At 40.7% G+C, this 20,378-nt stretch overlaps 1 protein-coding gene across 2 annotated transcripts in view; it reads left to right on the top strand.

The window, feature by feature from the left end:
- dennd4c (DENN/MADD domain containing 4C) overlaps nt 1–18,249 on the top strand; it is a 50,225-nt gene extending 31,976 nt beyond the window's left edge. The window contains exons 12-34 of one of the 2 annotated variants that reach the window (XM_072687821.1): nt 45–263; nt 550–695; nt 966–1,004; nt 1,692–1,822; nt 2,604–2,736; nt 5,285–5,491; nt 5,854–5,982; nt 6,546–6,693; nt 7,172–7,318; nt 7,509–7,628; nt 7,874–8,014; nt 8,419–9,527; nt 10,522–10,711; nt 10,885–10,985; nt 11,753–11,928; nt 12,555–12,746; nt 13,143–13,323; nt 13,492–13,602; nt 13,713–13,850; nt 14,039–14,156; nt 14,317–14,470; nt 14,798–14,862; nt 15,488–18,249. In XM_072687821.1, the coding sequence (XP_072543922.1) occupies nt 45–263; nt 550–695; nt 966–1,004; nt 1,692–1,822; nt 2,604–2,736; nt 5,285–5,491; nt 5,854–5,982; nt 6,546–6,693; nt 7,172–7,318; nt 7,509–7,628; nt 7,874–8,014; nt 8,419–9,527; nt 10,522–10,711; nt 10,885–10,985; nt 11,753–11,928; nt 12,555–12,746; nt 13,143–13,323; nt 13,492–13,602; nt 13,713–13,850; nt 14,039–14,156; nt 14,317–14,470; nt 14,798–14,862; nt 15,488–15,624 (4,232 nt within the window). In that variant the 3' untranslated portion in view covers nt 15,625–18,249. Of the gene's footprint in view, nt 1–44; nt 264–549; nt 696–965; nt 1,005–1,691; nt 1,823–2,603; nt 2,737–5,284; nt 5,492–5,853; nt 5,983–6,545; nt 6,694–7,168; nt 7,319–7,508; nt 7,629–7,873; nt 8,015–8,418; nt 9,528–10,521; nt 10,712–10,884; nt 10,986–11,752; nt 11,929–12,554; nt 12,747–13,142; nt 13,324–13,491; nt 13,603–13,712; nt 13,851–14,038; nt 14,157–14,316; nt 14,471–14,797; nt 14,863–15,487 lie in introns of both variants that reach the window. The other variant, XM_072687820.1, reaches the window with a different exon arrangement.
- Nucleotides 18,250–20,378: the final 2,129 nt, after the last annotated feature.

Here is a 20,378-nt window from a genome sequence, read left to right as displayed (position 1 = left end):
AAATCTGAGGTGTTGACTGATGTATTTCTTCATTTCAACTGCAGTGAGGAAAAACGCTTCAGAGAACTCTGCAGTAGAAATGACCCCAATTGAGGCAGATTTCACTTGGGTAAATAAGATGGCCGGGCTAGAGATGGAGGTCCAGGAGGCTTTCCTGCGCTTCATGGCCTCCATACTAAAGGGCTACCGCAGCTACCTCAAACCGATCACCCAGGCACCCTCAGAGAAGGCCACAGCCGCTGACTCCCTCTACGACCTGCAGGGTAATCCTACCATAACACACCATATCTGCTTGTCTTTTTGTCCTACTGCCCTAAAAGACTAGAGGGGATTTGGTTAATCAGTGATAAGCTTATCATTTGGGTAGCTTTCAGTCTTGTTCTTATCTTTGATTACAAGAATAAACCTTTGTGCCAGAACTTTGTACAGTCAAAGTTAATATCACTGTTTCATTCAGCTGCATCCATAAACACTGATTTGCTAGATTATCAGGTAAACTTGCCTTGCATCCAAACCTGTTGTTGACTTTTGCTCTTTCTGCTCCATAAGGGTTCTTGAAGAGTAGAGACCGTGCCCACCAGAAATTCTACTCCCAGCTCACCAAGACCCAGATATTTATTCGCTTCATCGAGGAATGCACCTTTGTCAGTGACAAAGACACAGGCCTGGCCTTTTTTGACTATTGCATTGAAAAGGTACACACACACATGCACACTTGCTTTGCTTTAATAAGGTTCCTGAAAAAAGTTCCATTGTTGCCACTGGCAACAAACCAAAAACTTTTACTTTCAAAGTTAATCTACACATCTCCCCCCTTTAAATGTTTAAAAATGTCTTTATGGCTCTAGCAAAAGAATCTTGCTTATTTTCCTAAGCTGTAATACATAAGTTCAGTCCCACTGGGAGAAACAGAGGAAACACAGTTTCCTATGATTGAGTTTGTTCCTTTCTCGCCTCTCTCACAGCTTTTCCCGTCGGATAAAGGAACAGACAAGGGCACAAAGGTGAGCCTTATTTTCCCTGGAACGCTTTTCACCGTAACCCTGCTCTATCATTATTATCATCAGTACAAGCTGTTATGCTACATTTGAGCAGTGGAAAAAGTGTTAGGGTGAGACTAGGGGCATAAACTTTGATGAGTGCAGATGGCAGTGAGACTAGAAAATGCCCTCTAAGCTGAATAGAGAGCAGTTTTGCTGTACGACCAGTACATTTAAGGTTAAGACTTGTGCTAATGTAACAGGCTGTAGATCAGCCACTCGAGAGGAAAAAACCAACACAGATGGCTTTTGCTGTTCATATGCAGTGCCATCAGTTTAATGGAGTAAATAATTAACTCTGCCATCTGCTGTTGGGTACATTGGCACATTGTTAATCTAAACACGTTGAGCCATAACAGAAGTGGAAAGTCCCAGTAATTAATTAATTTATTTTTATTTTTTTTATTTTTTTTGTGTGTGTGTGTGGGGGGGGGGGTGGGGGGGTGGGTATTAAAAAGACATTTGAAAGCCTTTGTCTTATGAAAATCAATATGTGCGCTTGGCTTTACTTAGCCAAACATAAGGTAGTTCGGTATTAGGTTAGAAAGTCTTGTTTTGACTCATTTTATTGTTGACGTGGTTCCCTAGAACTCTAGTCACATCAGGACATTGACAGGTGTGTTGATAGTGTTCATGGTGACTGCCTTACAGGTTGAAGGTGAATGGTCAGAGGATGCGAAGCTGCTGGAGCTGGATGAGTCTCAAAAGAGTGAGCACACTGTCTTTATCATGCCCCCAGAACCCCCACCTGATGATGGCTTGCAACCTCCTGCTAAATACAGGTGAATGTCCAGAACAGACGTTTTATATGAAATTGTTTAAATATATTTTCTGCTATTTGCAACTGGCACCTCTTGCCACAGGAAGTGCACTTTGTGTCCATACAGAATACAGAAATAAAATGTGTATTCCAGTACAGATTGTTACATTTTGGAAGTTTTACATATGCACTTTACAGATGAACATAAGTGCCAATGGCTATACCAGTTGTCATTTTGTCTAACATAATTAATGCAGTATTCACTCAAAATGCAACTAATAAAGTGAACCAATGAACCAATAAAATGCATATTATGTTAAAAATGTTAAAAATATTTATTGGTAATTTTTATACAGTTGTACTATATAAAAACATTTTACTGCTTCTGTTGGTCTCTTGGTCATCTTCTACACTCATCTTAGTACAGTTATAGCTTTAAAAGAGTCTTTATCCATTAGTACAATTTCCTTGCCATCATTGGTATTTAGCACCAGTCAATCACTCCTATGTTGGCCTTGAGTCTGTGCCCAGTGGTCAAGACCTCAGGTGCTGGTGCCAGGCTCTCTGTTGTTTTCTGGCATAGTCAGTCATAATCCACCCCCTCCTCCTTTTCTCATGCTATCTTTTACTCTTGCATTCACTGTCTCCGTTTCTCTTCCCTCTTCATTGTGTTCATCTTTGACGGAACCGGTTATTGTATTCTCTGATGGAAAAATCTTTTGAACTTAACCCCATTCACTTTTTTTGGTTAGCTTACCGGTGTCATTGAATTGCTTGTCATCCTGCTCCTCCCTCTCCCACAGCTATAAGAACTTCCCCCGTTTGCGGTTGGAGTTGTTTGATCGGCCGCAGGAGCTGAAGCCAGCGCTCAGCACCAGAGCAGCAGGGGCCAGTCTGTCCAGTAGCCCTGCACTCCTGGCAAAAAGAACTAAACAGGTGTGACTTCAATATTTTCAGTTCTTTTTTACACTATATACATTTAGTCTGTGCCTACCACTGATAATGATACATTTTATTAAGTCCTTCATCATGAAAACTGGCACAGTGTGAAGAACAACATTATGTCAATAAGTGGAAAAACAATATTTAAAAAATAATTTTCAGCTTTTTTGATTTGGAGGTATTTTCTTTATGTTGCGTCTAATGTTATGATGAATGGCTATTTCAGAATTGGAATTAAATAGTTTTACATTGACTTCCATTGACCATTAAGAAGCAAAAAAATAAGTAAAATGTCCACATTGTCGTGTTGATTGCTCTCTGCCACTCGCTGCAGTTGTGTTTCCCATCTGGCATTAATGGCTCATGTGGCACCACTGTTATGCCGTTTGAAGGCACTCACTTTCCAGTGTCACACAGTCATTTCAGAATATTATGACCACTCCTGGTTTGAAATGAACTCTGTCCGAGACATTAAAGATGCCACATGACGGGACTTGCAAAATGCAGTGTCATTATTTTGTTCATCATTAAAATGGTAAGTGAACTCCCTGGCAACACATTAACTGAGACCATCCTGTAACACTTTAAAAGACTGCTTAGCTTGTAATTGGGAGCTGGATTTGTTACTACAGTGCAGTAGCACTGACATAGCACAGACAATGTTTTGTTTATACCTTTACTTGTCACAGTCATTTTGAGGCTTTATGAGACACTTGTGATGTTAAGCCTCTGATGATTGCCCTATATCCAGTTTCCTTAAGTAAATGCAAGACAGCAGTGCATTTCCTGTTTACATACAGACAGAAGAACCCACTTCTTCCCATCAATCCAGCGTGTCCATGGACAGCTCAGATCAGTGCTTGATGTGAAAGAATTCAGTGACAGACTAGATTAGAAAGAGCATAAGAAATGAAGTTAGTACTTCTTACATAATCAGTTGATTGACCACTTATGTGGTACTCAGACTTTTTCAACTGCCTTTGCCTTGCCTGATACCCAGTAGAAAAAAAATCTACATATCTTTCTACCTTTCCTATGCAGTGGGTATGTTTTGTTGTTGGACATGCAACAAACCAACTGCATGCTGCTTTTTACAGTGATAGAACAGTGATGGAACAAAAACAGAGCTCTTGAACCTTTAAAGATGAGACGGTCTGAACTTCACAGATGTTTCTCAGTCCCTTTACTACACCTTACTCCAAAATCCTTGGCCAACTTTATAGGGGAAGGACAAAAAATGTTTAACTTCAATGGAAGTCAATGTAAAACTATTTTATTAAATGAGATTTTGGTGCAGTTCTATTGGTCAGTTCATCAAGAACTTTTGATACAATATTAAGGACAACAGGGAGTTTCACATTATGACAAAAGTGGAAATACGTGTTTTTGGTGCCATTTGTTATATATTAAATTTCTGTTGTTGAACACCAGAATGACTCAGTGATCCATCAGTACTTCATATGCTCTTCACCCTCCCATATTGGTGTTGCTCTTCTGCAGTAAGAGAATGGGAGCTTCTTCATGTGAAAGTAACTGTGACCAAAAAGGGGACTGGGGAGGGGGGGGGCATTTGCTGGGCTTTGGACCACAACTGCCACGTAAACAGAAAACACAGTTGCACTTCACTTAGCTCCGTGGTTTGTCTCTCTTTGGGAATTCCTGAGTGTTACCGATGCATTTAACACACTTTCTACACTGGCCGGCAGTTCAAAGAGAATGCACACGTGTCGCACACACGCTGAGCTGGACAAGAGGGAGGGAAGAGCATGGCTGGGCGGCGACCATGCCTGTAGGACGTTTGTTTTTCTTCTCCTCTGCTCTCTTGATCCTCCCCACACTTGAAAGCCCACGTCTCAAGTCTTTGTAGATTATTATGGGGATTGAGCACATAAACATAGCAGAGCGTAGTAGTGTGTGGGGTTGCTTAGTTTCTCTCTTCTCTTTTACTGACACACTCTCTCTCTTTCTAGCCCTTTTCTAACTCTGCACAGGAACTGCTAAAAATATGATTTACTTTTTCGGTGTAGAAACACACGCACAGTGTAGAGCCGTGGGGCAGGATACTGGTGTACCAATAGTCGTTGAAGCTGCTTCAGAAATAAGTGTTCCAGTAAGAAGAAGATTCCTGAACAGACTCAAATATTATTTTTAGTTCATTAATGTTGTGCTCTGCTAAGGAGCTGGGCTTTTTCACTGTTGAGACATTCGCGCACACAAAAATCTACTTTAGTCACACTTCTGGACACGTCTTGATGTTGGACGATGTCTCTCTTTTATATCAGACTGAACTCATCAATGGACTCTTATCACTTCCCCTTTAGCATGTTTGCTAAGTGGTTTATGTTTAGCCTCAGTATGTTCAGGATGTGGTTTACTCAAACAGGTGCCACCCTTTGCTTATAGAGACACTGATGGCGCCTTACTTGGAAGGTTATGGAGACAACGTGAACAATAAACTGAATCCCCATTCAATAAGCTTTAAGTTTCATGCATTTGCATCTCATCATTAAACAATGACTGAATTATGTCTTTCACTCCACAGGAAGTCAAGCTGGCCTACAAGATGGCAAAGCGCTGCTACTCAAACCCTCCACATTGGGCCAAGTGTCTGTTCAGCCACTGCTACAGCCTGTGGTTCATTTGTCTGCCTGCAGGCATGCGTATATCCCAGTCTAAACCTCGCGCCATGCAGCAGGCACTCAACGTCCTAGTGAAGATGAGGAACGCTGAGGTGGAGGTGCTCGATGAGGTACGAGTTTGTCGTGTGAAATGTTTTATCAGACAGCTTGTCTAGTCCCTATAGAACAGTACTGCAAATGGAATCGGACTTTCTGGAGCAGATAAACATTGAACCTATTGACATCTTGTCTAATGCCAGGTGTGGGCTAGAGGGGTTCGAAAGCCTTTCCTGGACAGTAGAGACAGTTACTCTGACATAGGCATGATAGACAATTTTTTTTAAAACCCTTGATTTCAGAAGAAACAATGAATGAACAGGTGGTTCAATACTTTTGTCCATATGGTGTATTTTACAGTAAACGTGTTGTTAAATGTTGAACAGTGAATGCTTACATTTTAAACAAAAGTGAGTGAATGATGTGTCTGTGGCAGGTGTGTTATCGTGTGGTGATGCAGCTGTGTGGACTGTGGGGGATGCCCGTCTTGGCTGTGCGCGTCTTAATGGAGATGAAGCAGGCTGGAGTCGAGGGCAATGCCATTACTTATGGATACTACAACAAGGTAGTGCACTGCATTCATTACTGTGGCACCACATAAAAAAAAAAACACCAGACCTATTGATGGGCACTAGAGCCAGTCATACCATACTCCGACACTCTGCAACAGGAACTTCACTGTGTTAAGTCTGAACCTGACTAAAAATTATAAACAATAAACTAGGAGGTAAAACTAATAATCTAATGAAAAACTGCATGACTCTTGTGGATCAGATTTTCATTTTTAAACACAGGAATTCTTACATTTATGAATGACATTTGTCTGTTCAGCTGTGTAAAACACAAACTCCATGATGACACTAAAGCTGACAAATACCTTTGTTTCAGTGCCACCTCACAAGATTAGCATTTCCCTGCAGCATATATTGCGTAGAGGGGAAAATTGTCTGGATGAATTTGCTGTACCAAAGAGGAAGATTAAAAATCATGTTATGTTGCCATGGGAAAATGCAGGTTGTTATGGTTACCCTGACCTCTGTGCCTGATTGTGTGTGTGTGTGTGTGTGTGTGTGTGTGTGTGTGTGTGTGTGTGTGTGTGTGTGTGTGTGTGTGTGTGTGTGTTCCCAGGCTGTCCTGGAGAGCCCTTGGCCTAGCCGGAACCGCAGTGGCCGCTTCATGTGGACCAAAGTGCGGAACGTGGTGCGAGGCGTGGCCCAGTTCAAGCAGGGTCTGCAAGGCTCAGCTCAGTCTAAAAGACCTCCTCCAATTACCACAGGTGAGAAACTCGCCACAAGCCCAGGAATTGTTTTGTGATGCTGTACACATTAACACAAACTACTCAACATTCTCTTGCTACACTAAGAGACCTCAAGTTCAAAAAAAGCAAAAGTGTGGAGTGCTGCAGTACTAGTCTGTCGTGTCTAAAACGGTAACTGTTGTGTTGTGTCTCCTTGTCCATTACAGTGGTGTTTTTTTCAACAGTGCAGGGTGTTGTGTGAACTCTGGGGCTGACACATGGGTTAAATGCTTGAACTTTTAATTTTTTTAATTTAGGAAACGCTGGTCTATTTTGGACAGACCATTTTGGATTTATCCTATTAAGGATAAATTCAGATCTTGTGTTACGTCAGGATTATGAGCTTTCTAGGGTGCTAATGAGCTTTCTAGGGTGGTCTTTAGTTCCTATGAATGTTTATTATTTTCCATTGAGGTTTCCTACTGTGTTTTAGAGGATGCTTATTGTTCTCCAGTAGTGTCACTGGACGCGATAGCAGATGGTGAAGGAGATCGACTCAGCCACTGTAGTGCCGATAGCTCCAGTGAGGCTAATGGAGAAGAACATACGCTATTCTCACGCCACCTTATCGTTGAAGACACCAATGGGAGTCATTGTAGCACAGGTACTGTCCAGTACACAGAGACTTACAGAAGCACATGCACATAAAAGACATGGTTAACGCAAAGTTTACACACAATCATTCATCTCCTGTTTGACCTTGCCTATATTTTTCTGCATGTCTTTATTTTTTTTAAACTGCTCTTGTTGTATATTACATTACAAGTCATTATTGTTTGTGTATGTCTTTCAAGGAGGACAGTCTGACCAGGGTTATGGCTCTAAGGATGAGCTACATCAGGAAGCTACAGTCTTTCCTCTCTCCACTGGGGAACATGCCAGCAAGAGCAAAACGGTCATGAGTCAAGAAAATGGTATTACACTCAATGCTGATGGATAGACTAAATGGATTGTAATGGATTTTTTTCATTAAGTAAATGAAGCTTAGACTTAATTATGTGAGATGATTATTATTAATTGTTTAGAATTTGCTTGCTGCAGTCCATTTTAGTAACTGAAGGAGTTTAGGAGTTTAATAGTTGTACGAGAAGGTTGCTTTTTTTCTAGTTCTAATGATTTTTTTGTTTGTTTGTTTGTTTGTTTTGGTTTTTTTTTCCAGGTAAAGACATTGCTGGGTCTGTTGACAGTGCAGTGGCCGTGTCAGAGCCTTCCAGCCCTGCTGAGCCAACATCTCCTTCAGCCAGTATAGTCAAACTGTCCACTGGGAGCTTTGACAACTCCACAGGGAGAAGAGACTCCGGTAAAGCACTGGAAGACTACCTGTGAAATAGTAGTTAATGCACTCTGTTCACATTACATGTTTGGCATGACACAAATTTGACAACTTCAAAACCAAGTGAATTAGTTATTTAATAAATCAGATTTTAAGCTTTAAGTCCTTACCTTCACTGCATATGCCATCTGTTTGGAAAGGTTGCTTGTGCATTTCATTTCAGTTCAGAAGTGTGTTTAGAACAATAAGTGATGGGTCATTTTGCAGATATATTACAAATATGAATCATGAAGGCAAAAAAGCGGAAAAATTGGAATTTTGGACTTTTACATGCTCTCACTTTTATTTTAACTCTGTACAGAGTTTTGATCCTGATAAATTGATAAGCAATTCTAAAACCAAAATGTCATGCGTCCTTGTGACTCTTTCAGGTGGTGGTTCAGCAGGTGGTGGAAAACTCTTTACCCTTCGCAGTATGAGTGAAGACATCTCCCTGCCCGAGAGTGACCGCTCTGCAAACCCAGACTCGGCCCAGACTGGTCAGCAGCAGCGAGCCAAAGCTTTTGCTGAACGCAGCTGTAGCTTCAGTGCAGAGAGCCGAGCTGGGATGCTCTTGAAGAAGAATAGTCTGGAGCTGAGCGTGGACCACATGGGTGCAGACGCTAAAATACTAGCAGCTGCTTTTTCAGGAGGCAAAACTCCTCCACCCACTACAGCCTCAGGCTCAGTCTTTAAAGAACTGGAGATGGGGCCTAGTACACCCTCAGCCCTCAAGGAGGAGGATAATGAAGAAGGGTTGGAGAAAATGGAACTAATAGATTTAAGGGAGGAACCTAAGGACAAAGGGAAGAAGCCAGCAGAGGTAGTCACACCTTCAGATGAAGGAGCAGGGAAAAGTATAAGTGGCTCCTCGTCTTCTAAAGCGGTGGGAAGAGAGGATGTAGAAATAGGGGCAGACCCCCTGTCCCTGCTGGCCTCAGAAAACGAGGAGGCTGTTTCCATCCAGAGTCAAGAGTCTGCTCGCCTTGTTCCGCTAGTCGTCTCACGGAACCTTGCAGATGAGATTGAAATGTACATGAATCTCAAGAGCCCATTAGGGGCCAAGGCCTCCAGCATGGAGCTGCACCAGGGGCCAGAGCACGACTCAGAGCTATGCAAGGCTGACCTCGTGGACTGTCCTGCTAGCAAGCAGTCTTTGGAGCGAAGATCTAGCCTCCCGGCAGGCCCTGTGAAGACCCCTGATTCACTGGCAACACCCAAACGCAGCCCCGCCGTCACACGGTCCAAGACCTTTGCCATCAAATCCCCAAAGACACCTGGCTCCACAGGTCAAAGGTCCTCCTCGTTGACCGCACTAGTCAGGTCTTCTCAGAGTGGATCGCTGGGGTCTGTTATCAATTCCATCTCTGGCATTAAGATGGATGCCTTGCTTTCAGGACCTAAAGTGGACATGCTGAAGCACGGCATGAAGCAGGCAGCCAACGTGGCCAGCAAAGTGTGGGGAGCTGTGGCCTCAGCTTATTCCTACTCGGATGATGAGGTGAGCAGATTTAGCAGCCTTTCATTCGAGAAGAAATAAAGGAGAACTTGACAAAGTGCAAATAGAAGACTAATCATTACACTCAAGGACCTATATAAGCAATTCATTCTAGCCTTGATCAAGCAGATAGAAGCCGTTTGAATGGCATTACATTGATCTTATAATGTGCACCTGTCAGTGTTCTACTGTTGGAAAAGCACTCTCTCTGACAAATATAATAATGATGACAATGAACTTTAATTATAGAACATTTCCTACACTTTTCTTTTAACTGCAGAACGTATTCCTCAGACTGGTAGTTCTCCAAAAATACGGACTTAAAAAAAATGCTGTTTTGTTTGTTTGTTTTGTTTGTTTTTTTTTTCATTATGAAGCTCCTAAAATTAAAAAAAAATCTTTATATAAATCGAAAAAACAAATTTAAATGTTATGCTTATGCTTATCTTACCTTCTATATATACTGAACAAAACTACTTGTCCTGAGCACAAAGTTAGGGGTTGTCCCACCATCCAGGGTTGGAAACAACTATCAACATTCAGCAGTCCAGTCCAGCATGCTTATGTCATGCACCACACAGCTCCTACCTCCCAGCTCCAGACTTTTTAGTAGAATTCTGTTGTACCACACTAAATGGCAACTAAACTAGATGCTTACCTGACATTTAACTAATATTCTAAACTAACTAAATGTCTCTTAACTGCAACTGAACTCTAAGCTGAATGTGAATAACCATCTGCTGTATGTAAACCTACACTTAATCCTAACGTTAGGGTTTAGTTTAAGGTTGGATCTAATGTTTAGGTTAATATTAGGTTTTAGAGTTTATTCAAGAGTAGGGTTAGGGGTAGGTGTAAATGTTTAGGGTTTATTCAAGAGTAGGGTTTGGGGTAGGTGTAAATGTCAGGTGAGCCTCTACTAGACCATCAAAGTGATAACAAATTTAGAATAAACCCACAAGTCCCCTGGGTAAAATTCAAGCATTTTTGATTCCAGGAGGACCAGAATCAGCCCAGGGACAGTTTTCCTGCTCGTCTAGATGAGCAGCTGCTCTGTGGTGATGAAGGGGACAGGACCATGCCCAGAGGCCTAATGTCTAGCCTTGCCACCAACGGCCTCACTCACAGTAACACCAGCCTGGGGAGCAGCGGTAGCAGTGATAATGGCCGGGGACAGCAAGGACCACGTGAGTGGCACACATGGGCATACAGCTCATCACAAGAGTCACTACACATATAATCTATCTATCATTAACAAGACAACACACTAGTTGCTCAACCTGAAGCATTTTTAGTCATTGCTGTTTATATAGTTTGTATTTCTATTGTACTTGTAAAACATGCCCTATTTCTTTTTTAGATTTGACCCCCGGCAGATTCATGAGAGGCGCAGACTCTGAGAGGTCTGAGCAGAGCTCATCTCATCACGCCAGTAGTTCAAGCATTTACTGTGCTTTAGAGGTGAGCGCAGTGCCCTCTGCTGGTCAAACTTAATATAACTCCTCGTCAATAAGTGTTCTCCTTGGATGGCAGTGTACGAGTAAACCAACAACTCACATTACATATAAAAAGTATGCCTTGGGTGGTTTATTAGTACCATTAGTGTGTCAGAAGTTTAAACCTAAATTCTGATTTTAGTGTACAATAATTTTAAAATAATTAAGCTGTTTTGAATCTCTAAAGATTACATTTTTATCTAAAGATAAATTCTTTATCTAGCAATTTGTCCCCTGGTTTCACACCAAATGTGTGACAAGCTGAAAGAAACAGGACTCACTGAAAGTGGACTGTCGCAGTCGAGTAATATTACAGGATTTTGCGTGAAATATGACTTGGGTTGTGCAGTGTTACACAGTTCTCACAAGCATTGTCCTGCCCACTTTACCATTGGGCTTAGAGAAGCAGTGACGGTGACTCTATTCTCTATATTACAAGTCAGTGAAGCATCAACATGATTTGTTATTTTGCTACATAATGCTGCTTCAAATGTGAATTGAAAGTGCCAGTGATTAATTTCACAGGGTCTATATGTATTTTATTTCACCTGGTTGCAAATAAGAGAAAAGATTCTTAACACAGACCTACATTTAGATACATGCATCTAGCTCAGGTTATATGGATTAAACCACTGACTAGGTTTTCCCCTACACTTTTGAGGGGCAGTGCATGATTTCAGTTTTTGTGATCTATGATCAATTTTGCTTACAAATTTGTGTGTTCTTTCGTAGGTGCTAATGTCCAGCTGTTCTCAGTGTCGCTCCTGTGAAGCGTTGGTGTATGATGAGGAGATCATGGCAGGCTGGACAGCAGATGACTCCAACCTGAACACCACCTGTCCTTTCTGCCAGACCTCCTTCCTGCCCCTGCTCCATGTAGAGTTCAATGACCTGCGCACTACACCTGGGTAAGGTGCTAAATCTGGCTCAGGGCTATATATATATATATATATATATATATATATATATATATATATATGTGTGTGTGTGTGTGTGTGTGTGTGTGTGTGTGTGTGTATATGTATGTATGGGAGTCCAAAGGTATGAATTGAGTCAAGCATACATAGGTTTTATAACCTCCTAAACAGCAAGAGAATAAGATGCTCTGTAGCAGCTGCACATGAAACAAAGTTCCTTCCGGCTTTGTGCTGTGGAACCGTGGAACTGGTTCTCTTATGTGATGGCACTCCATAGAATACTTTGAGTTGGAGTAGCCTTTGTGATCCAGAGCTAATCATTTATTAGTACCTCACCTTACTAATGCTCTCATGGCTGAATGCAATCAAATCCTCACAGCAGTATTTTAACACCATATGTAAAATGAATACCCTTCATTTTAGAGGAACTGTTGGATGAGCAAACTTGTGAACATTTATGCTACAGGTTGGCACGGTCATGTAGTTGTTCTCAGAATTAGATTTGGTTACTGACTTTAACTGACACATTTAGTTATTGAGCTGCTGTGACCTTCATTTGAACTTTCACAGTGATGATCAGGACTGTTAACCTTCAATATCTACATTTGTTTTTCCAGGTTTTACCTGAAGATTAGCACTTCAGGAGACAGTATCCACAGTAGCAGCACACAGCCTACAGCTTCCACATCATCAGAGGTTAAGGTGGGCAGTCCCAGTGACCCGCCTGATCTCATCAGCTTCTCTGATTCCCCTGAGAGCAAAGGGGAGCATGACGAGACACTGACCAACCAGAGTGGAGCACAGAAAGTGTATGTCATATGTACATTTTTTTATGTAGACACTCTTTAAAAAACTAAATAAATAAATAAAGAGGGGGGGGGGTCTTCAGTGATTTAATATAGACCCAAGACAACTAAAATTTGTTACACTGCATTATAGTGACTCAGATATCATTAACATAATTAAATCATAAACTGTGTTATCATGCATTAGGAATGGAATGCCTTAGGTTTGTTTTTCAAAAGGTGTTGGGGGGTTGGTCAGCAAGGTGTGTGTGTGCGCATAAATTGCACTACCCTGTTGTCCCTACTGTACAAATAAGAAGGGCACTGCATGTTCATGCATGTTTACGCGAGCAGGTTTTTCCTCTTTGTAACTCTACACTTAATCTGGAGTGCCCATTTTTACTGAATGTGTTCCCTTAGTCTTGTGCCAGAGCCAGTACTTTCAGACCCCTTGGGTCTACTGGAGAAACAGGCAGAGAAGCGTGGCACATCTCTGACCCGCAGCAACAGTGTGGGTGGACCTCTGCAGAGCCTAGACTCAATCAGGCCCAATCACGGAATCTCCACCACCAGCCTGCCCAATAGCCTGCAGGAGGTAGTGGTGAGTGCTGCTACAGTACCATTCTGTTTTTTTTTTTGTTTTGTTTTTTTTTTTATTATTGTATTTATCCACACCAACTGTAGGTTCAAACCTTATTTGCACTATGTAGTACTACAGACCTATAGGAGTATGTTGTTTGAGTATTTTCTTTTCCTTTTCATATTTCAGGATACACTGGGTCAGAAGCGGCCCAACCCAAAACCGGTCTCTGTGCCTTACCTCAGCCCTCTGGTGTTACGAAAAGAGCTTGAGTCATTACTGGAGAATGAGGGAGATCAGGTACTTATTGCTGGACCAACTGATCTAGACTGTTAATGTAGTTTTATTTGAGGACAGTGCTTTCACGTGCTGTTCATGTACTGTTTTTTTTTTTTTTTTTTTCCATTCAGGTCATCTACACTCAGAAGTTCCTCAGCCAGCACCCCATCATCTTCTGGAACCTGGTGTGGTATTTCCGCCGATTGGACCTGCCCAGTATTCTGCCTGGACTCATACTGACCTCCGAACACTGCAACAATGGTGTACAGGTACCTCACATCTGTCTTTTTCTCTTTAGCAACATGTCAGATTGACATTAAGGAATTTTGCTGACTATGCCTTATTTGCCACTTTTTTAAATCCATTTATATTTAATATATTTAACATATTTAATACTACTTCTGAAATATCCTGAAATTGTACTCAATTGATTCTTGTCTTTTTCCATCTTCTGCAGCTTCCACAGACGTCTTTGCCTCAGGACAGTAAGCTTGTGTATGTGCAACTGCTATGGGACAACGTCAACCTGCACCAGGAGCCCACAGATCCACTCTATCAGCTTTGGAGGACCTTCTGTGAGTACTCTGAGGTTGAACTACAAAAGAACATTTGCGTCTGTGCAAGCTAAAAAAGCAAAGCTCGTGTTTGATATGCAGATGCAGTAGATGGCGCTAGATTTAAATACAGTGCATTATATCTGTATGAGTTATCTTTTTTCTTTTATCTCTCCTCCAGTGCAAATGAAGGGGTCTTTGGCTCCCACTGATCACCAGGAGATACGGACACTATTGAACAGCATTGTTAGAAACATCCAGACAAATGACGTCTATGGTCCTATCAACTCGCTACTTAGGGAAATCAAGAGACACCCAGAGGTCAAGCGACAGCGGTGAGTTTTTAATGTTACATGTCTCTTGCAAACTGCAAACCTGACAAAAGTTCCACTTAAAGTATTATGCAATTGATAATTATAATTATACAATATTAAAGCACTTAGAATGATGAATAAACTGAAAATGATCAAACAAGTCAGAAAAAGTCAATTAATATTTAGGCTGTTTAATGTTGATGTAACATTTTGCACAGTTTTTTTATTATTTATTAAAATAATAATGAATTTTAAATCTCTAATCTGTGAATTCAAGGGAATGTCTGCATCTGTATCTTTGTTAAATTTTTAAAATTGTTAAATTGTTTTTTTTCTCCTTACTTATAGGAGTATATACAGGGAGATCCTGTTCCTTTCACTTGTGGCCTTGGGGAGAGAGAACATTGATGTTGGTGAGTGAACATTGTTAGGAAATATTGTTAAACTATATGTCCAAATGTTTGTGGACACCCCTTTTAGTGAAGGCATTCAGCTACTTTGCACCCATTGCTAACAGAGAGCAAATGCGCATGTCAGACTGCTGTAGAAAGGACTCAGGACTCTCTGAAGCAGATTAACATGAACTTATTTGCACCATGGCTAATGCCAAGTGTGGGTTTGAGGGGTATAAAGTCCCCCCAGAATGGAACTTAGAATAATGATACTCCATTCAGTACTTTTTGCATGAGTTGGTGGTGAGGTGGGGTGGTGATCATCCAACATCCTGACCTCGCTAGTAAATCTAGTAGAAAGCCTTCCCTGGACAGTAGAGACAGTAAAAGGATAAACTGTGTGTGTGTGTGTGTGTGTGTGTGTGTGTGTGTGTATATATATATATATATATATATATATATATATATATATATATACACACACACACACACACTATTAAGTTTGAAAGAAGCAATGAGTAAGCAGGTGTCCCAATAATGTTGTCTATGTAGTGTATCTTGTTTGAGAGATTTGCTTCCTTTGCCTGTGAATGAAACTTCCCAGCTTTCCACGCATTCACGCGATCAATATTCTGTTTCTTTACAGAGGCCTTTGATCGGGAGTATCGACTAGCCTTTGACGAGCTTAGCCCTGAGCAGCTTAAGGCTCTCTCACCTATCGACAGGCCACCTTCTAACAGTGTGCAGTGGTGCCTCAAGTGCTTTGGAGCTCCATTTATCTGACCTAATGTGGCCCTTAGCAGATTAAAGCTCAGCCATTTGGAGATGTGCGAGTAGAGCGAGTCACCCCACACTGAGACGAATGAGGTCCTGTCAGTTTTCTTGTTTTCACCGTCACCAAAAGATGGTACTTTTATCATCCTCCAAAAACATATTTTGGATTGGTTCAGCGCCTGTGTTCGCAGCGTTTAGCAACACCGGATGTGTAGCAGATAGATAAATTATTGGCGGGAGTCTATGAATGTCTTCAGATGATGAAAGCTTGATGTGTGTGTATGTCCATGGACCTTCTGTGGGAGTGAAGTAAAGAACTGTAGAGGAGGAAATATTCTCGATCCTAATTCCTTGAAACACTGCCTTGCGTCCTAACTTCCCATCCATCCTTACCTGTGGAAGGAGTCCAGTGGGAGGTCCAGAGGAGATGCGTTCTCTTGAGATATCAACGGCGATGGTCTTATATGATGTGCACTTTCAAAAATGATTGCTTTATCTGTCTCTATTCTTGTTTGTACATATTTTTCTATGATGGGATATCTGAACTAGGCTGCCTTTTTCAGTGTGAGGGATCTTTACCTAGCTTTCTGTGGAGTCCGTCTTAACTGTCAAGCCTGTGTTATCAATGTGGGTCTTGAGCGTCACAGCAGGAAGGATGGAGGTGAGTGTGTGTGTGTGTGTGTGTGTGAGTGCATGCGTGTGTGCATGTGTACCTTGGGAAGACATACTGTGGCAGCAGACAATCAGATTATTCCAGGAAGCTAAAATAAACTCTAATGTCTCAACCATTGTAGAAAGGTAATGAGTTCAGGTTCTGTAATTGACAGTAAAGCCTACTTTTTTTTTCTTTTCTTTTTTTTAACATATAAACACATTTGGACCTTCTACATAAATTGACACGTTCTTTAGTATGGGAAAAATAATGAATTGCATTGGGAGTTGGCAGTTTAACTACTGAAATTAAATAATTCTCATTCAGACACACTTGTCCTGAATAAAGTCATGATCTTTTTTTTTTTTCTTTTTTTTTTTAACAGCACTCATGATCCCTCCATATGTACATAAACAATTTGCTTTCACAGGGAAGGAAAAACATGCAGTGGAAGCTTAGAGAGAATGTACAGTGTCTCACAAATATCTACCAATATTTTAATGGTGTTTTTAATCACCTTTTTTGCTCTTGCTGCATACAAATGCATACTCAAGTCTTAAAGTCCATTTTGCTCTCACTCTGCTTATGTGACTTCGAGAGACGGGCGGCGTTGGTTAATCGTCTGTAGGAAGATGATCATTTAAGAAATCTCAGTAGTTCTTGTGCCTTGTTACTTAGTCAAGGTAGGTTTTACTACTAATAAATTAACATGATAGAGTGCAATCAGTCTGCCTTAATTTATTTATCATTATCTTTTTTTCATATCTGTTATCACTTAGTCATTGGACATCTGATGTGAATACAGACTTGTCCCATGTTCTTGTCTTTGTAAAATAACCCACTGGTGTTTTGAGCGAGTATGAAATGAACATGTGGAACTATGATTGGTTGAGGAATCGAATTGTGCAGTGAGACGTGTAGAAACGTCAGGACTGTTTGTAACTCAATAACCACTGTTTCTAGCCACAATCTGTACATCTACGTGTTTTTTGTTTTTTTTCCCTCATTCTTTTTCAAAAATATAAATGCTGCAAACTCTTTAATATGTTCTTTGCTTATGAGGACAGTAAACCTATTACTCGGGGGGTGGGAGGTAGGTTTTTGGTAGTATTCAAATGAAAGCGTGAGAAACAAAGCTTAACCTAAAGGCTTATGTACTAAAAGAATGTAAGAACTGACTGTGTGCTGGGAAGAAGAGCAGTAATTGTGAACTGTATCTGCATTGAATGTAGAGGAACGGAGTAGTGAAGATATCAGGGGGATTGTCTCTACGTTATATTGTTTACATATTTGCAGTATAACATTGTAGATAATTTGGTCACAGACTAATCCCAGTATTAAGGTGAAATAATGGATGTGATGAATTTCCATTGACCACTCACTTCCGACAGACTGTAATCTTTCATCTCCTGATGAATTTGATTAAATGGAAGGGGAAGAGCCTGATCCAGGGTCTGGCTTAATATGGATTGAAGAAAGTGGCTCAAATCTGAAACCTAAACGCAGAAAATAACATTCCAACCTTAAAGTGGCAGTGTATCACAATGTATATGGTTTGCTGAAGATGGGAATACCAGCCTATTTATATAACAGACTTTATTTTGACGAAATTGTTCTTCACACAGCTGATAGACTTGCTTCATTTACCGCAGTTCTTGTTTTAACTCCCAGCTGTTCCTACTTGTTTAACCTTGTACAGTGTGTTCGGTTATCTCCAGGCTTTGCAAAACGGCTACTCTCCTGTTAAAAGCATCAAATCCTGGACATTAATACTAATGGATAAGTGTCTGTCCTGGGTTCAAGGGGAATCTGGGATGGCACTTGAAGCCATGACACAAGGACCTTCAGGGCTAGGGTCTGATTCTGCTGAGCTAGAGAGCGTTCAGTAAGCCTGTTCATCTACCCTCTGCCGTCCTGTGGAATGAGTGTGAGTCTGTACTCACAGTGTTGTCCTGAAATAAACATGCTTTGTCCTGATTTAATGCTGCATTACTTCATTTGCATATAATGTGTATACATACGGAAGACTACAAATGACAGTTGTTATTATTAACAGTTTATCTTGAAGTAATATTAGCTTTTGCTTATGAACTTATATTAGTTTTTCTTAACTGATTGGTGTCAGACCTCACATTAAAGATATTGTTATTGAAACACTGTGGAAAATCTCCATATCTGCAGCTCATTGGCTGACAACTATGCATTTCTCTTGCAGTATACTAAATATACAGTAACAGTCATTGGTTTGGACACGCCTGGTTAAATATGTGCTAATCATAGTCTTTTGATCCAAATGTTGGGGTGACCATATTTTTGTTTTCAAAACAGAGGTCATGGGGGGGGGGGGGGTTTAGGATGTAATCGCGGGATTTATTTTTTTTTTTTTTAAGTAGGCCTAAATTGTAGGATTGTGGGAGTATGTGTGAGGGTGGAAATACAAATACTTGACCCCACCCACCACAACATCCTGATTACTGTGGATGCCAGTGCGTCCCCACTGTCCTCGTTTTTGAAAACAAAAAAAGGTTCAACCAGCAATTGGATCAAATGTTTTTAAGCTGATCATCAGCATACAGTCAAAGACCGAAACAACCGTATACACCATTTGTGACATTTGATGGAATTTGGCTTCCGCTTTTATCCCATCCGTGCAGTGAACACACACATACACACCAGTGAAGCGCAGAGTGTGAACAGTGAGCCTGGAGCAGGCACCAGGGGAGCAGAGAAGGTGAAGGGCCCTGCTCAAGGGCCCAACAGTGGCAGCTTGCCGAACCTGGGTATTGAACCCACAACCCCGGAGCTCTAACCGCTGAGCCACCATTGCCCCAACCAGATGTGTTCAAACTGTTTTTTAACTGGTACTGTATATTACTGGAGAATCACAAACACAAGTTTATTCTCACATTTCTGAGCAACCAAACATTAAATTTACAGTACTGTGAGATTTAGCTCATAGGTGGTGTTATTTTACCTGAAAATGTCAAGGGCAGGACATGAATGACTTTTCAGTTATGTAGTGGTGTGGAGCAGCATTCATTTTCACTGTGTAAATGTAATTTAAATATATTTTCACAGCTTTTACAGTGGGGAAATCACTGGGGACGGCTGTGTTATGAGAAATAATGTACAGTATAATAAATGTGTAGGTGGAAAGGACTGGTTGACTGGGCAGTGAGGAGTTTTTACAGGAGGAAATGTACATAGATTTTTTTCCACATTCATTTCACAGCATTTTAATTGACCATGTTCCTTTTTTTTAACATTAATCTGAAGGGACGTTCTGTAAAGACTAAACTGAATAAATGTCAGTATATTTGTTCGGGATCTGACTGGATAGTGATGCAACTATAATCAGTCGAGTACAGAGCAAATTTGACCTTACTGTACAGTGAGGCTTAGAGCATGGTCAAGTTACCCTGCCATACTGCTCTGTAACATTTTGCTCTGTAACAACTTGTAAGCAATAAAGGCATTTCATTTTTGTATTTAATTCATTTACTTCTGTAACATTTTGAGTGAGTTATGACTTTGTGAAAGTGAATTATTTTGTTTGCTTACAGTATAAAGTGATCTGGTGATTGTACTTGTGCCACTCGTGCCATTGTGTCCGTGTGCCAAGCAACTGAGAAAAACTGGAACATCGCTTGACTATATTTTCCAGCTGGTGTCCCAGTTTTGATAAATCAGTAGTTTTAAGTCACTTTGTGTCAGAATCTTTCATTATGGGTATGAGGGGCATTATACATATAAAATAGCCTTGGTATCATTATTAGGTGTTTTTTTTGTTTTTTTTTTTTGGAACTAGGTTTAGTATTTACCATATAAGGAAGTTTACTCACAAGACCCACTGAGTTCATGGGTCTCTCCAGCAAACACAAGAACAGGGGCGGTTGTGAGTCTTAGTCTCTTACTTACTTTTGTGTTTTGTGGGAATGGGACTTGCACATAAGACTAAATCTTTAGCAAATAAATGTGGCTTTTACATAAAGTCAAACTATTATTATTTTTATTATTATTATTATTATTATTATTATTATTATTCAGAAGTAGGTGTAGTATTTATCATATGTCACTTTCTGCCACTAGCTTATTCAGTCTACAAGCCTCA

The sequence above is a fragment of the Salminus brasiliensis genome, chromosome 9 (genome assembly GCF_030463535.1).
Source record: "Salminus brasiliensis chromosome 9, fSalBra1.hap2, whole genome shotgun sequence".
NCBI classification, from domain to species: domain Eukaryota; kingdom Metazoa; phylum Chordata; class Actinopteri; order Characiformes; family Bryconidae; genus Salminus; species Salminus brasiliensis.
The sequence above is the reverse complement of the archived record's forward strand: the minus strand, read 5'-3'. Positions and strand labels throughout refer to the sequence as shown.